We start from the raw sequence: 14,324 nt of genomic DNA on the forward strand, positions 1-14,324 counted from the left end.
TTGCACGTCTGAGACAGATGCAGTATTCAAGGCCAATCTTGTTCAACCTACTAGTGTTCAAAATTGTCCTGTAAATAACATGGTTTTATTTGACAAATTTTATTTCAATTGCTCAAAGATGAAAAAAAGATATCATCTCCAAAAATCACCTAGTGCAAATTATTATGCTAAATATCACTAGCCCAATGAAAGCATTTTTAACAGAAATAAACCTTCAAATTAAAGGTAACAAAATAACCATTCACCAAGAATCAGATGATATTAGACAACCTCCATGATAAAGCAAAGACAAATGATTACTCATCAGTATTAATGATGGAGAACGGCTTAGGCTTTTATTTTATTTGATTTATTTTAATCAGAGTTATTATTGGTATTTTGCATTTTGTTAGGGTTTTGGGTTTAGTCATATATGCCTATGTTATTTTAGTTTCAATTAGGTTTTCGGTATTGAATATTGGGCTATTGTGATATTGAGATTTTTCTGTCTATTGATTCTGTCTGGTTTTCTCCCCAAGGTCTTCTATTTCCCCTAACTTCCTTTGTTCCCTAATTGTTCTTGTCTATTCCTGAATTTCTCCCTAAACTTCTATATTCTGCCTCTTGTCCCTACTTATCAATCAACCTCCACATAGATTAGTGATCAAATATTCAATCAGACGGTAGCCTTACTTGTTGAGCAGAAACCTTGGAAATCCATGATGGTAGCAAACAAGGAGTGTTATTCAGTGCATCATAGGATGTCTCTTTGGCCTTTCCACAATCAAGAACAAAAACAACGTCATTAATTGTGATGCTAGTCTCAGCAATATTAGTAGTTAATACTATTTTTCTCACTCCATCTTTGGGCTCTTCAAAAATTAACTTCTGCAAGAATTGAGAAACATCTATTTACAATTTAATTAAGAAAAGGGAGAGGAGAGGGTGGGGGATGGCAAAAAAAGGCCAGCCAGGACACAAGATCTGAGACTATAGAGTAAAAAAAAAAAAGATTACCTGCTCAGAACTGGCCAAAAAACCATGGCAAGTAAGCAACGAAACTCGGTTTGGATCTCCAAGGATAGGATGAGATTGCAGCTTATCCTTTAGAGAACTTATGTCATCCCACCCAGTCACAAAAACTAGAACTGCACCAGGCCTTTCATTCTCACAAATATAGGATAAAAGATATTCTATGAGATTAAAACCAATACAATCAGGATTCCAACATGACAAAGACTCCCAAGTCTGAGGGCTGAAATCCTTAAAATCGGCTGCCCGGAGTGCATCCTATTACATACGTCCAAAATTAAAATAGAAAAAAAAAAGAAATAGGAATCATAGAATGTAGCATGGCCAAAGAAACGAAGAGAAGTTTGTATACCTCAACAGCGGAGGCAATTTGGCTCTTCCTCTTTCTTGGGGCTTGCTTACTCATTTTCCACATCCTTTCTTGACCATAATCATCAATTTGATTATATGGAGTCAACCTGTATCCCATCATCTCCAAAATATTCTCCAAAAAATGTATTCGAACTGGGTGCGTAAAACCCTAAATTAGAACAAGAAAGCAAAAAAGAAATTCAACCACACATTTCAAACTCTTTTAATGCTGGAGAACACTGCCAGGAAACAAGTTGAATCCAGAAGAATTTAAGACTAGTGATATGCATTCTCAATGAATACCTTGAAAAATGAGACAAATGAACATGAAAAGTCTAATTTAAACATGAAAGGTGACTATCAAAAACAAACATATCTCTTTATCAGAAGAACTAAAAGGCCAAAAGAAAGATCAATTAGAAAAAGGCCAAAATAGAAAAAGCATCAACACAGCCTGCAACAGGGAGAAGTGGGGGACATAGAAAGGTGAAAGAGGGAAGATTATTGTTAGTTTAAACGAGTGGAGAGAATTATGTCATCACCGTACGTCAAAGTATAGAATCAGTGTAAATATAACAAGGAGCCATGGGGAGAATTAAGTCACTACTGAACATCAAAGAACAAAATCAGCGTAAATATAACAAGTAGATGAAAAGCAGGCAAAAGAACATATAACCTGGCAAGAGGTTTCACAGAAAACCAAACTAGATAAAGATATTAAGAGTAACTAGCCATCTGTGACAAAGGACAAAAAACAATAACTAGCTATCTGAGGCAAAAGTGTTCCATTAATATCTGAAAGCACATCTAGAATAAAGAAATTAAGAGTTTATAAACACTTATTTAAGGGAAGTTCTTCTATGCTTGCAAAAAATAGGAAGGTTAAAAAAAGGAAAAACAAAAATTATTTCAACAATCATACATGTACACAATATTCAACAATGTCCACTTAAAAATTTTGCTTCATATCTCAACTAGCATATTCACAAAAAAAACTTCATTACAAGCCAGTAGACTAGCAAATGGGACCCAAATCAATCTGCCTATCAGAATGAATCTACCGGTGGCATTAAGTTTTTATCTTACTGGAATGTGGATTAAAGGAGCCCCACCAAAATACGAGGAGAAAAGCTCAGCATCCAGAGAGGCACTCATCAAAATCAGCTTTAATTCTGGGCGGCGAGGAAGGAGATCTTTAAGGACAATGAGCAGGAAATCTAACATATTTTAAATATTATATTAGAAATCATATTTCACTAATTCCACAATTAAAACATCAATTTCACATATTACCTTCATTAATCCCACGTTCATGGATCTCATCCACAATTATATGAGTTACACCTTTTAAATTTCTATCAATTAGCAGCCTTCTCAATAAAATGCCTGTTGTGCAAAAGAGAAGACGGGTTTCCTTCCCTCTCATACCCTCAAGCCGCACTTTATATCCAACCTTCAAATAAAGCCAATAAAAAGAGTAACTTTACTTAATCTTACTAAATGGTTTTTACTTAAAAAAGGTAATAGTTTGGGCAAATATCCTAGGTAACCATTTCTGACAGAAACTAACAGATTCACCCAATTTCTCTCCTCTTTCTGAAGCAACTCTTTCTGAAACAGACATAGCAGATATTCGCCTGGGTTGAGTACATATAATGTTACAAACAGCTCCACGAACAAAATCTATCTCAGATTCTAAAATAAATTGGGGAATTTGTGTGGTCTTGCCACACCCAGTTTCACCTGAGATAATAAGAACCTGCAAAACACAATTTTACGATCACAAAAAGAAATACAAAAATATAACATCAGTCTACATAACTGAAGTGATGCACCAACTCTGTGGAATGAGAGCAACCAATTAGTCTCCTCATGGGGGTCTACTCTTATGAAATGAGATGACATATACAAAAGTACAATGTGCAGACATTTTTATTGTCAGCCTAATTATCCAAAAGAGAAATAGTTAACTAGGGCTTAATTTGGCTGCTGCTTTTGCTACTTGCTTTTTGTTTTTGAAAGTAAAAAAGTAAAAGCCATGTTTGGATACCAAAGTAACTAACATTTTCAAAAAAATAAAAAAATTTGGTTTCTTGCATCGAAAAATGCACATTTTTTCTTTATGTTCTTTATGTGCAATAATTTATGGTAGAATTTTCTTTTATATTTTATCCATTTGCTCATTTTCAATCATTTATGATTTTGATTTCACCCTTTTTCTTTAAAACAACTTTTGAGTAAGCAAAAACCGAAAAGCAAAGCCCAAGAAGCAAAAGCAACAACTCAATAGAGCCAAGATTACTTAAGTAGGGAGAAAAAGGACAAGTCCAATGATATGCATTAGCTTTGCAAGTATCCTGAATACACAATGCACTTAACTCTAAGCAAGCTTAGAATATAAAGCATCCTAGCTTAAAAATCATCTTCATGCCTCAACTAGCAATGGGCTTGAACAAAGTTTAGTTGAATGGAACTTGAATGCTTCACATGAAATCAACTCTATAGTCAACAAAATTTCCAGAAGCTTCTGATGTACTACAAAGCAATTACATTGAAAAGAAATCCAAAAAACCTGCCCTAAGATTTTCTCTTTTCTCTATCTCTTCTTTTCCCCCACCCACCCAAAAGACACGGACATTAAAGCATGAAGGCGGCAGCCACTTAAGCACATTAGAGGATAGCATTCAACCAAATACAATCAACAACTTGTTTCCAATGGAAAAATATAAAGAGAGAAAGCAACGTATAGGTAAGTCTCAAGGATATCTATTTGATACAGGAAATAAGGTAGTATAGTACTTCATGACCATGTGCAGTAATAGTCCCAAGATAACATTAGAATATGCAACTTATTATCTGAAGCAGCAGTAAAATGGCTAAATAATGAACTCTCTTTTGCTTCTCAATATAAACAAGAAAAGACAAGAATAAATAATCTAGTCAAAGTAGAATATTAGACCATGAAGGGCAAGTATAAAATTCTTCTACAGCATAATTCCCCGTCATTGTAAACAAAATGAAAGAAAAACAAGTTGGACAATGAAACATAAGTAAGCTAAAGCAGAGCTTAGCATCAAACATTCCAGCCAAGCTCAAGATAATTTAAGCTCAAGCTCATTTGACAAGAATTCATAGAAGCTCAAGTTCAGCCTTTTTCAGTTTGTTATTTGACACAAAGCTTGAACTCAAATTTATAAGATCGAGCCAACCAGAACTTGGAGATGGTACAAAAAAAAAAGCATATGAATAAAATGCCCTTACCAAAAATGTAACTTTCAAGAGATAACGAATATGACAAGCATAAAATATTTCAGTAGTATAAAACTCAGGCCATTTACAGGCAATAACTTACAATCACTAAACAACTTCTACTTGGGCCTTTGAAGCAAAATCCAATAAAGTTAAATTCACCTCATTTAACTAAACAAGGACAATATAGCCTCAAGCTCAATTCATTTGTTAAAAGAGCAATCCAACCGGAGTTTCTTAATGAGTTGAGCCTGTAAGAGTAGCCCAGCTCATTTCTGTTACAATGGAAGCCTATATGTTCATGAATACAGAAGTTTTCTACCACTAGTTTCCTGCACAGGCAAGCAACTAAACTCAAAGAACGACTACTAAAGTTAACATACCTGATTCTGCAAAATGGCTGTCAATATGGCATCCTTCTCTTTATAAGCAGGAAGACTTTGACGGAATTCTAGAATTCCTCTTCCTTCAAGAGACTCCTATAAAACATGAATAGAAGAGAAAAACACAAAATCAAAATAGATCAAACCAGTTTAACATCAAAATTCATAATTGGGGATGACAAGAAAAGCAATCAAAAGGCTTTTATATAGGAAAATTTTATTAGCTACTGAGAACTTGCAGCTATGTTCACCACTGAAAGTCTGCAGCTTGCGTTACACCAAACTGTCTCTAGAGGAATCTTGACAGCTAAAAATTAACAATAGTTAATTTTAAAATCAAGTATAAGCAAAATGCTAAAACTTAAAAAAGTTTGGCTCAGGTTTTTGCAGTCCCCAGCACACAAACTAAACAAGCTTCACCATGCTCCTTAAAAGTTCCTTCTGCTAGAAACGAAATCGATTTTATCGGCTAATCACACAATAGCCACTTCTACATGTGAAAGGTGTTTTTACTCCTTTTTTTGCACTTGAAATCATCATGATGGATTTTAACCTTTGGTTTCCCTATTTCTGCCTATGTACCTAGATAAAGCTAACACATACTCCATTTAAATTTGTTTATTAGACCTACAGATTCCTTTCAGTTTCATGAGTGGAAGTTATTTTTTTTTTTTATATTTTTTCTTATTCAACTTCTGTAACACAGTATAACTTTGTCACCTGAATGGCATAAATGAAGTAAAAAATGCTTCACCATTCTGCCTTCTTCCTACACATATAGTACCAACATGAACATAGAACTTATATCTTTCAAAATGAATTTAAATCAAAACCAAGATGTGTAAAGCATATATAAAGTTTTTTTTTTTTTTTTTTTTTTTTTTGTTAATGACAACATTCCCATATCTATTTCTGTAATAAAAGGCACTTGAATAAACCAAAGAATTGTTTTGCAGCCCACAGGTTATGGTACCTCAAGGCCTTCAATTTTGTCCCCTTTTTATTCTTTATGTTTGCCACTTTGGAGGATAACAGCTGTATGAAGGAAAAAGGCAGGTTAGGAAGGTAAGGAGTTAAGAGCACCTGAGAGGTTTGAAGGCTAGGGAGGCATAGCCACATTGACTTTTGCTAAATTACTCTCTAGGGAAAAAAGTCTTTACTTTTATTACTTATTTATGCTTGATCCTTTTAACATTTTGTTATTGTTTATTTAGCATTATTTTCTAGAAATTGTTTGTTCAATCCTTGAATAATTTAAATATTTTATTTGTAAAAAAATTCCTTTTAAGATGGTGTATTTGATTTAAAAATACATAAATTTTTCATACGAATATTAATTTTTTTTCCACTTTTATGTTGCCTAAAACAACTTTTTTGGATAGCCAAAAAAATTTTGTATGATAATTGTTATACTTTTATATGTTAAAATCAAAGCATAGGGAGTACAATAAGTAGTTTAAAACATTTGTGACATACAAGCAATGTAAATATAATAGCACATAATATATACGAATACATTTTAAGTCCGTATATTTATTTTCAAATACCTTTTATTGGCCTACTTGACAACAGAATTACAAATGTATAAGAATATCTAAATCTACTTTTTCATTTCAGAAAAGGAAACTAGTAATCACCCAACAAATCAAAAGTAATTGATGTAAAACAGAAGAAATAAAATAAAATAAACAAGAAAAGAAGACTGGTTCAAGATGGTGAACAAGAAACTTGGAACACTTGGAGAGGAACAAAGGGTGGATGGATGAGAAGAAAAATAGAAACAATACGTTGCTTTTGTTTCAGAGATATGAGGAAAAAATAAGGAAAACAATAACTATAAACAATGTGGTAAGAAGTAGGTTAGAGTAAAATTATTAATAAACTAAAAGGAAAACTAAGATGTGATAGAAGAAACAAATAAAGAAGAAGAAGAATAGCATAAAAAAAAATTTTAGATAAAAAATAATTAAGGGAAATGAGTTAAAAATTTAACAAAAAAGATGTGGCTGAGGAAAAGATGTATAAGGGAAAATTTGATTCAAGAATAGCATTAAATCATTTCAAATGCTAACGACATGTGTTATAATGAACTAACATATTTTTTCAAAATTTTTTATAATGTATTTTGCAGATTTTAAACATAATATCTATTATATTTCTTTAATAGATAAATTATAATGTATTCTATTTACAATTTGCAAAAACTATTTATATCTAATTTATCTGAAATACTAACATGTTTCCTTCTTTGTTCAAAGAATTAAATGTTGAAAATTTTCATTGTGATATTTGCGAATTTGCAAAACATAAACGTGTGTCTTTTCCAATCAGTAACAAAAGAAGTTCTACTCCCTTTTACTTGATTCATAGTGACATTTGATGTCCCTCTACAATTTCTAATATTTCTGGTGCAAGATGGTTTGTTTCATTCATAGATGATTGTACTAAGATCTCTTGGGTTTTTTTACTTAAATCCAAATCAGATGTGAATAGTGTGTTTTTAAGCTTCCAAAACATGATCCAAAATCAATTTAGAGTAAGAATCAAGAGATTTAGGTCTGATAATGCAAGAGACTACTTCAACCAGAGTGTATCCACCTATTTCCAGAAAGAGGGGATTATCCATGAGTCATCTTGTGTTAACACTCCACAACAGAATGGAGTGGCAGAGAAAAAAAACAGCCATTTATTAGCCACAACCCGAGCCTTTCTTTTTCAAGCAAATGTAACTAAATCTTATTAGGGGGAAGCTGTTCTCACTGTCACACACATTATAAATAGGTTACCTTCAAGAGTTTTGGGATTTAAAACTCTTATGGAACTACTCTTGCAATTTTATCCCAACCTCAATACCACAAACAATCTCACACCTAGGATATTTGGTTGTACATCATTTGTTCATGTTCACAGTCATAACAAGGGAAAGTTGGATCCAAGAGCGATTAAGTGTATTTTTGTGGGGTATTCTTCAACTCAAAAAGGATATAAGTGCTATCATCCTTCTACCAAAAAATTTTATGTGTCTGTAGATGTCACTTTTGAAGAAAATAAACCATTTTTTACTCAACCTTATCTTCAGGGGGAGACTTCATTCATGGAAGATAAGGATAAAGACTTCTTTTTACTTGATTTGCCCCTTTTTTCAACATTTACACCCATTAATTCTTCTGAGTCGAAACCTGTTTCTGCTGAGTACGAGTCAAGCATTGAATTTGAGTCTGAACCCATTCCAAATACGGAAGATGTGACAAAGGATAATATTGTTCTTGATTCTATGAAGGAATTACAGGTGTACTCAAGAAGGAAAGTTCCAGATCCTGAACCAGTGCCACTCCAAGAACCTGATCCTAACTCTGGAAATGAGGTAACTATGGTTTTTGACTCTGTTTCTCAAAATGAGCATGAATCTCCTAAAACTATAACTAGTGATTATGATTTGCCTATTGCCATTAGGAAAGGAACCAGAGAATGTACCAAGCATCCACTATACCCAATATCTAATTTTGTGTCATTTGAAAAATTCTTACCATCCCACAAAAATTTTCTTGTGAGCCTAAACACTATTTATGTTCCAACTACATTATCCGAGGCATTATCCAGTGAGAAATGGAGGCAAGCCATGAAAAGAGAAATGAAGGCCTTAGAGAAAAATCAGACATGGGAACTGGTAGAGTTGCCTAAAGGAAAAAATCCAGTGGGGTGTAAATGGGTTTTCACTGTAAAATACAAGGCAGATGGTACTGTTCAAAGGTATAAAGCCAGGTTAGTAGCTAAAGGCTACACTCAGACCTATGGAGTGGATTACCAGGAAACCTTTGCTCCAGTTGCCAAGATGAATACCGTTAGGATTTTATTATCATTGGCTGCAAATTACAATTGGCAGCTTCAACAATTTGATGTAAAGAATGCTTTTTTACATGGTGATTTGGAAGAAGAAATATATATGAAGGTTTCACCGGGATTTGGAGGTCATCTAGAAGCAAACAAAGTATGCAGGTTAAAAAGGGCTTTATATGGCCTTAAACAGTTTCCTAGAGCTTGGTTCGGGAGATTTGCCAAAGCGATGCTAGCAATGGGATATAAACAGAGTCAAGGAGATCACACATTGTTTATCAAGCACTCTGATTCAAGGAGAGTCACAGTTCTATTAGTGTATGTTGATGATATAATTGTAACTGGAGATGATGAAAAAGAGAGAGAATCTCTAAAACAGTGTTTGGCTAGAGAATTTGAGATAAAAGAGCTTGGGAAATTGAAGTACTTTCTAGAAATTGAAGTAGCTCACTCACGGCATGGTATTTTTATCTCACAACAGAAATATGTGATGGATCTTCTAAAGGAAACTGGGAAGCTTGCATGTAAACCTGCAAATACCCCTATAGATCCTAATCATAAAATTGGAGAAGCTAATGAAGGTGCTGCTGCAAATAGAAAGATGTACCAAAGATTAGTTGGAAGACTCATTTATCTCTCACATACTAGACCTGATATAGCATATGCTGTGAGTGTGGTAAGTCAATTTATGCATAGTCCTAAAGAAGTACACCTACAGGCTGTCTACCGTATATTGCACTATTTGAAGGCCAATCCTGGGAGAGGTATTTTATTCAAAAGAGATTCGGGATTAGTTCTAGAAGCATATACAGATGTTGATTATGCAGGTTCAGTAACTGATAGAAGATCTACCTCAGGCTACTGCACTTTCTTAGGTGGTAATCTTGTGACTTGAAGGAGTAAAAAACAGAATGTGGTGGCAAGATCAAGTGCTGAAGCAGAGTTCAGAGCAATGGCTCAAGGAATTTGTGAACTACTATGGTTAAAGATTATCCTAGAAGACTTGAAGATCAAGTGGAATGGACCTATGAGACTCTACTGTGATAACAAGTCTGCAATAAGCATTGCACACAATCCTGTGCAACATGACAAAACAAAACACATTGAAGTAGACCGATATTTCATAAAGGAGAAACTAGACAGTGGGTTGATTTGTACACCTTATGTATCAACCAAGGGTCAACTTGCAGATGTGTTGACTAAAGGTCTTAGCAGTGCAACATTTCAAGAAATTATTTCCAAGCTGGGAATGGAAAACACCTATTCACCAGCTTGAGGGGGAGTGTGAGAAAACACTTATTTACAGCTGGTTGTAATCTTGTACTCTGTATATTTATATTTGTATCTCTAGAATTAAGTATTTGTATCCCTAGAATTAAGGAAGATTTAGTTTCCTAGTTTAACCCCTAGTTAGTTGTATATAAACCTAAGATTCTTGTGTAATTGTAGATAAGCAGTTTTTCAATATTACATTCAGTTTCCATAGTAAAATCTAATGCAAAACTAAAGAATGATTTATTAGTATCATTTAAAGAATTTTAACAGTACACAGTTTTTACTATTGGCAACCAAATAGATTTGGACAATATATTTGATTTTATAAGTAACTAAAAAATTGAAAATATCTTGATGAAGTGGCTAGAAAATGCAGGCAAGATCTAGTATGTAAAAATTCAAATCAAGAACTCAAAACCAGCAAAAGAAGTATGGCATTAGACTCAAATGAGGAAACAAAAATAAAAATAAGCCCTCCATCTTCTATTGGGTGGACGCAAGTTCTAATTTTAGTGGAATCAAGCCAAAGAATATTCCATTTAAAAATACTTAAATGGCAAATTATAAAAGTTAATATGTTGATCAAGATTATTTCTGTCAACGGAATAATTAAATTTAAAAACAAAGATTTTTGGAGCTTGTTTCCTTTCAAAATTTAAAACAAAAATATTTGTTTGATTTATTTTTCTTTCTTCTTAATTTTAAAACAAATATTTTGTTTCTTGAAATTTCAAAATCAAACTTTTTTCTTTTTTCCTTTCTTAAATTTTCAGCAAAACTACTAAAAAAAAAACACTTGTACTTTAACAAATTTCTCATTAAGGCCCTATTCTTTTATTGAACCCAATTGAGTACTTAAAATATCACTTTTCTTTAATTAAACCCCTAGTTTGCTTTAAAATCTGTTATTTATGTCACATCAGCATCTGCATGACCATTATCTTTTCCATATTAGTGTACACCTGGAAAAAAAAATGAAAATTTATGTTGAGTTGATGGTTACTCGGTCTACTACATTAGCATCTATAAAGCCCATATTTTGACATATATGAGCCATATAAACATCAATGTGACAGATAACAACCAGATAGAATTTGATCTATCAAAAAAAAAAAAAAACAAATTTTAACGATTTTATCCAAATAAGAGCTCAATTAAACAAGAGAACTACTTTAAGGGCTTAATTGGGTACAATAAAAGTATAAATGATTATTTGATGAGAAAGTACAAGGGTTTTTTAATGTTTTGGCCTTTAAAAAACACAATTTTCTTCTTAAAATTTGAAAGTCAAGCAACTGAAAAAAAAAAAAAAATCCTTCTTTATCTCTAGTTAGTGGCCTTTCGCCTAGGAAAGGATTGCCAACCAACTCCAAGTCCGCCCAGTTGGCCAATAGTGCCAGATTTGATGCTGGCTTGACCAAATCTGGAAAGCCAAAGCCGTTCTAGCCTTATCAAGCCAGATCAAGCCAATGCAAGCCAATCTAGTATCGGCTGCCTCCAACCTATTAAGGCCTTAAAAGCCCTTGGTTAGCGAGATCTGGCAAGCCAGCATCAGCATCAGCATCAAAAGGTCAGATTGAGCAGTTCTAGGCTTGTTGTTAGTTTGACAAAGTGGTTTTCTTGGCATCAAAGAAAACAGAAAAGCAGAGGAAGAATGAGAAAAAAATAACAGAAGAATGAAAGAATAAAGAAAAAGACGAGAAATAAGTAAAAAAAAAAAAAGAAAAACCTAAAAAGATAATATAGCACATTGACCCGTCATCTTTGGCGGGTTAAATTGCACCTATCATCAAAATTGGTGGTTTGATTATGCTAAAATAGAATATTATATCCTTAATTACATACAACAAAAGAACATATTTTCAATTTTGGGTAAAGTTTGAGGACATATTAGGTATTATAAACAAAGGAGTAATTTATCTCCTGTTTCCTTTTGCAAAGCAAGGACAAAATAAAATATGCAATGACATATCTTAAAGGCAATGGAATGAGAAAATTTTATTTATAAGTGCTAAAATAAAAATAAAAAATAAAAAGCTTGTACTTAATTAAATCTATCACTAGAACCCTCCCTTTCTTTCTATTAACTACGCCCTTAACTATTTTTTACACCCATTTAAGCCTTCTTGGGACAAGGAACGGTCAAATGACCCACATGACCATAACCTCTATTAAATCTACTCCACTATGCAATGCAATTGAACAAGTGGCAGATGACTGTCACTAAATTAAAATTTAATGATTAAAGAAACAATTTTCTTCCCAATCAATAAATTAAAATTTAATTATTTTTTCTCCACGTCATTTGGCATGTTGCCAATTATATTACATAGTGGACAAAGGTCAATGGACATTCATGTAACATGACAGTTTTCCTTCCCAATGAAGCTTAATTGCACATAATGATAACTAAGGGGCTAAATTGATTGCAAAGGATAGGGACTCCTGTAATAGATTAAATTTAAGTACAAGCTTTTTTATATTTTAGCCAATAATAAAATAGCAGCAGCGCATAACGATCATCAATATTCTAATATAATGGACACATATGAGATGGTATGAGTAGGCAATAGCAACAGCCTATATGCACAATTGTCTAGTTAAAATGAACCTGCCATGCTTGTTGCTGAGCATGCAGCTGCAAACTTCTCCGCCAAAGAATTTTCTCCGTGACAGCTGTGTTGGATGCCATTGGCTCTGGCTGCTCAAAAAGTCCTTCGTCGGTAACTATACTGCTATTACTGCTTGATTTTGAAAAACAATTGTCTGAAAAGCTTTCCTTAGTCCTAGACTTTTTAGAAAGGTATTCTCCAAGATGGGCATCCACTCTCTTCAACAAACCAAAATTTAAGTTCACCTGTCAAATGTTAAAAGCATCAATATAAACATATAAGAAAACTGCACCATCAAAGTCAATAAAAGGTAACCTAAGAAGCACCATCATAAACATAGGATACAAAGTGTCAGAATATGAACACAACAATATGGCAACTTCCAAAAGTTAGCACGGCATAAAGCTGAGATATGTAACATACCCACGGACATACATAGCATCAACAAAGTCAACAAAAGGCAACCTATAAAGTATAATTCTCCGTGGGTGACAAGATAAAGCACAATGATCACTTTTTTTTTAAATTACGAGTTAAAGCTTGGGCATATGTGCATGCTTTTAAAATCCCTGAAATCAACTAAATATGCTCAACATGACAACACCCAAATAGCAGAAATATAAATGTACAAATCTAAAATGGAGACATTAACACTAGTAAATCAAGAATAGCATGTGGTCTCGGTTTTCTTTTGATTTTTATATTAAGTTTTTGCCTTAAATTTGTTTATAAACCACCATTTCGTAAATTACAAAATTGCAGAAATAAATATTAAACAATACGAGTTGTTTTCATTTCCATACATGTATCAGTTACATATGGTCCCACTTCGAGCAAAACAATGAGACCAAAACAACTTTTTATGTTTTGGGTAATGAATACATTATGGGTATGTAACCGAATATGTTGGGGATATGATAAGGATACAAAACCAATATTAGAAAATGGTGTTGTAATATTGGTGTTACATAAAAGAGAGCATAGAGTGAACAAAATTACAAGAGTACCTCCCTCTGTGGACGCTTATCATCCAGGTCAAATCTGTAGTTAGGCAGGGGGGCCTTACTGAAGACAGCAACTTTGGAATAAAGATGGCTGCCAACACAATTTCAGATCAGAATCCCCATATTTCTAAGAGCAATTTTACATACGAAACAATCTATTTTAACCAAGGAAGATACCTATACAAACCCATTCTGCTAGCCAAAGCTGCTATTTGCTCAAAGTATCGTCTATCTTTCTTTTCCCTTGAGACCAACTCCTGTTTCCCATCATCATGTAAAAGTATCACTAGCTTTCGCTTCCACTCATCAACATTAGCTTCACCAAAAGTACCCTGGAAAACAAATTTTGCAGAAATGAAATTATGACATGACAGCCTTCATGCAAAAAATGCCCAGATAGCTACTAACATTTGAATAAAAAAGCTGGATACAAATTAAAAACATTAAAATATAACATTTACCTCAAAAAAAAAAAAAATTCCCCCGATTATCCCATCTCACCCTTAATAACCACCTCTTAATGCTTCTTTTAATATTTTGCTTCTTTTTTTTGCTTTATGAAGATTTTATGAGAAAACCGCTATTGTCAGTAATGCTGATAGAAG

General features: G+C 33.3%; 1 protein-coding gene across 5 annotated transcripts in view; it reads right to left on the minus strand.

The window, feature by feature from the left end:
- Window positions 1-14,324, minus strand: part of LOC111317774 (DEA(D/H)-box RNA helicase family protein) — a 30,820-nt gene that overhangs the window by 11,762 nt on the left and 4,734 nt on the right. For 3 of the 5 annotated variants that reach the window (XM_022920178.2, XM_022920175.2, XM_022920176.2), the window contains exons 2-11: window positions 13,897-14,051; window positions 13,723-13,810; window positions 12,715-12,960; window positions 4,995-5,090; window positions 2,933-3,121; window positions 2,656-2,815; window positions 2,449-2,579; window positions 1,364-1,531; window positions 997-1,269; window positions 673-867 (exon numbers count right to left, since the gene is read on the minus strand). In XM_022920178.2, the coding sequence (XP_022775913.2) occupies window positions 673-867; window positions 997-1,269; window positions 1,364-1,531; window positions 2,449-2,579; window positions 2,656-2,815; window positions 2,933-3,121; window positions 4,995-5,090; window positions 12,715-12,960; window positions 13,723-13,810; window positions 13,897-14,051 (1,701 nt within the window). The remainder of the gene's footprint in view (window positions 1-672; window positions 868-996; window positions 1,270-1,363; window positions 1,532-2,448; window positions 2,580-2,655; window positions 2,816-2,932; window positions 3,122-4,994; window positions 5,091-12,714; window positions 12,961-13,722; window positions 13,811-13,896; window positions 14,052-14,324) is intronic. The other 2 variants (XM_089750862.1, XM_022920179.2) reach the window with 1 other exon arrangement.

This window comes from Durio zibethinus, chromosome 2 (assembly GCF_047325235.1).
Source record: "Durio zibethinus cultivar Kanyao isolate XHJ-2024 chromosome 2, ASM4732523v1, whole genome shotgun sequence".
NCBI lineage: Eukaryota > Viridiplantae > Streptophyta > Magnoliopsida > Malvales > Malvaceae > Durio > Durio zibethinus.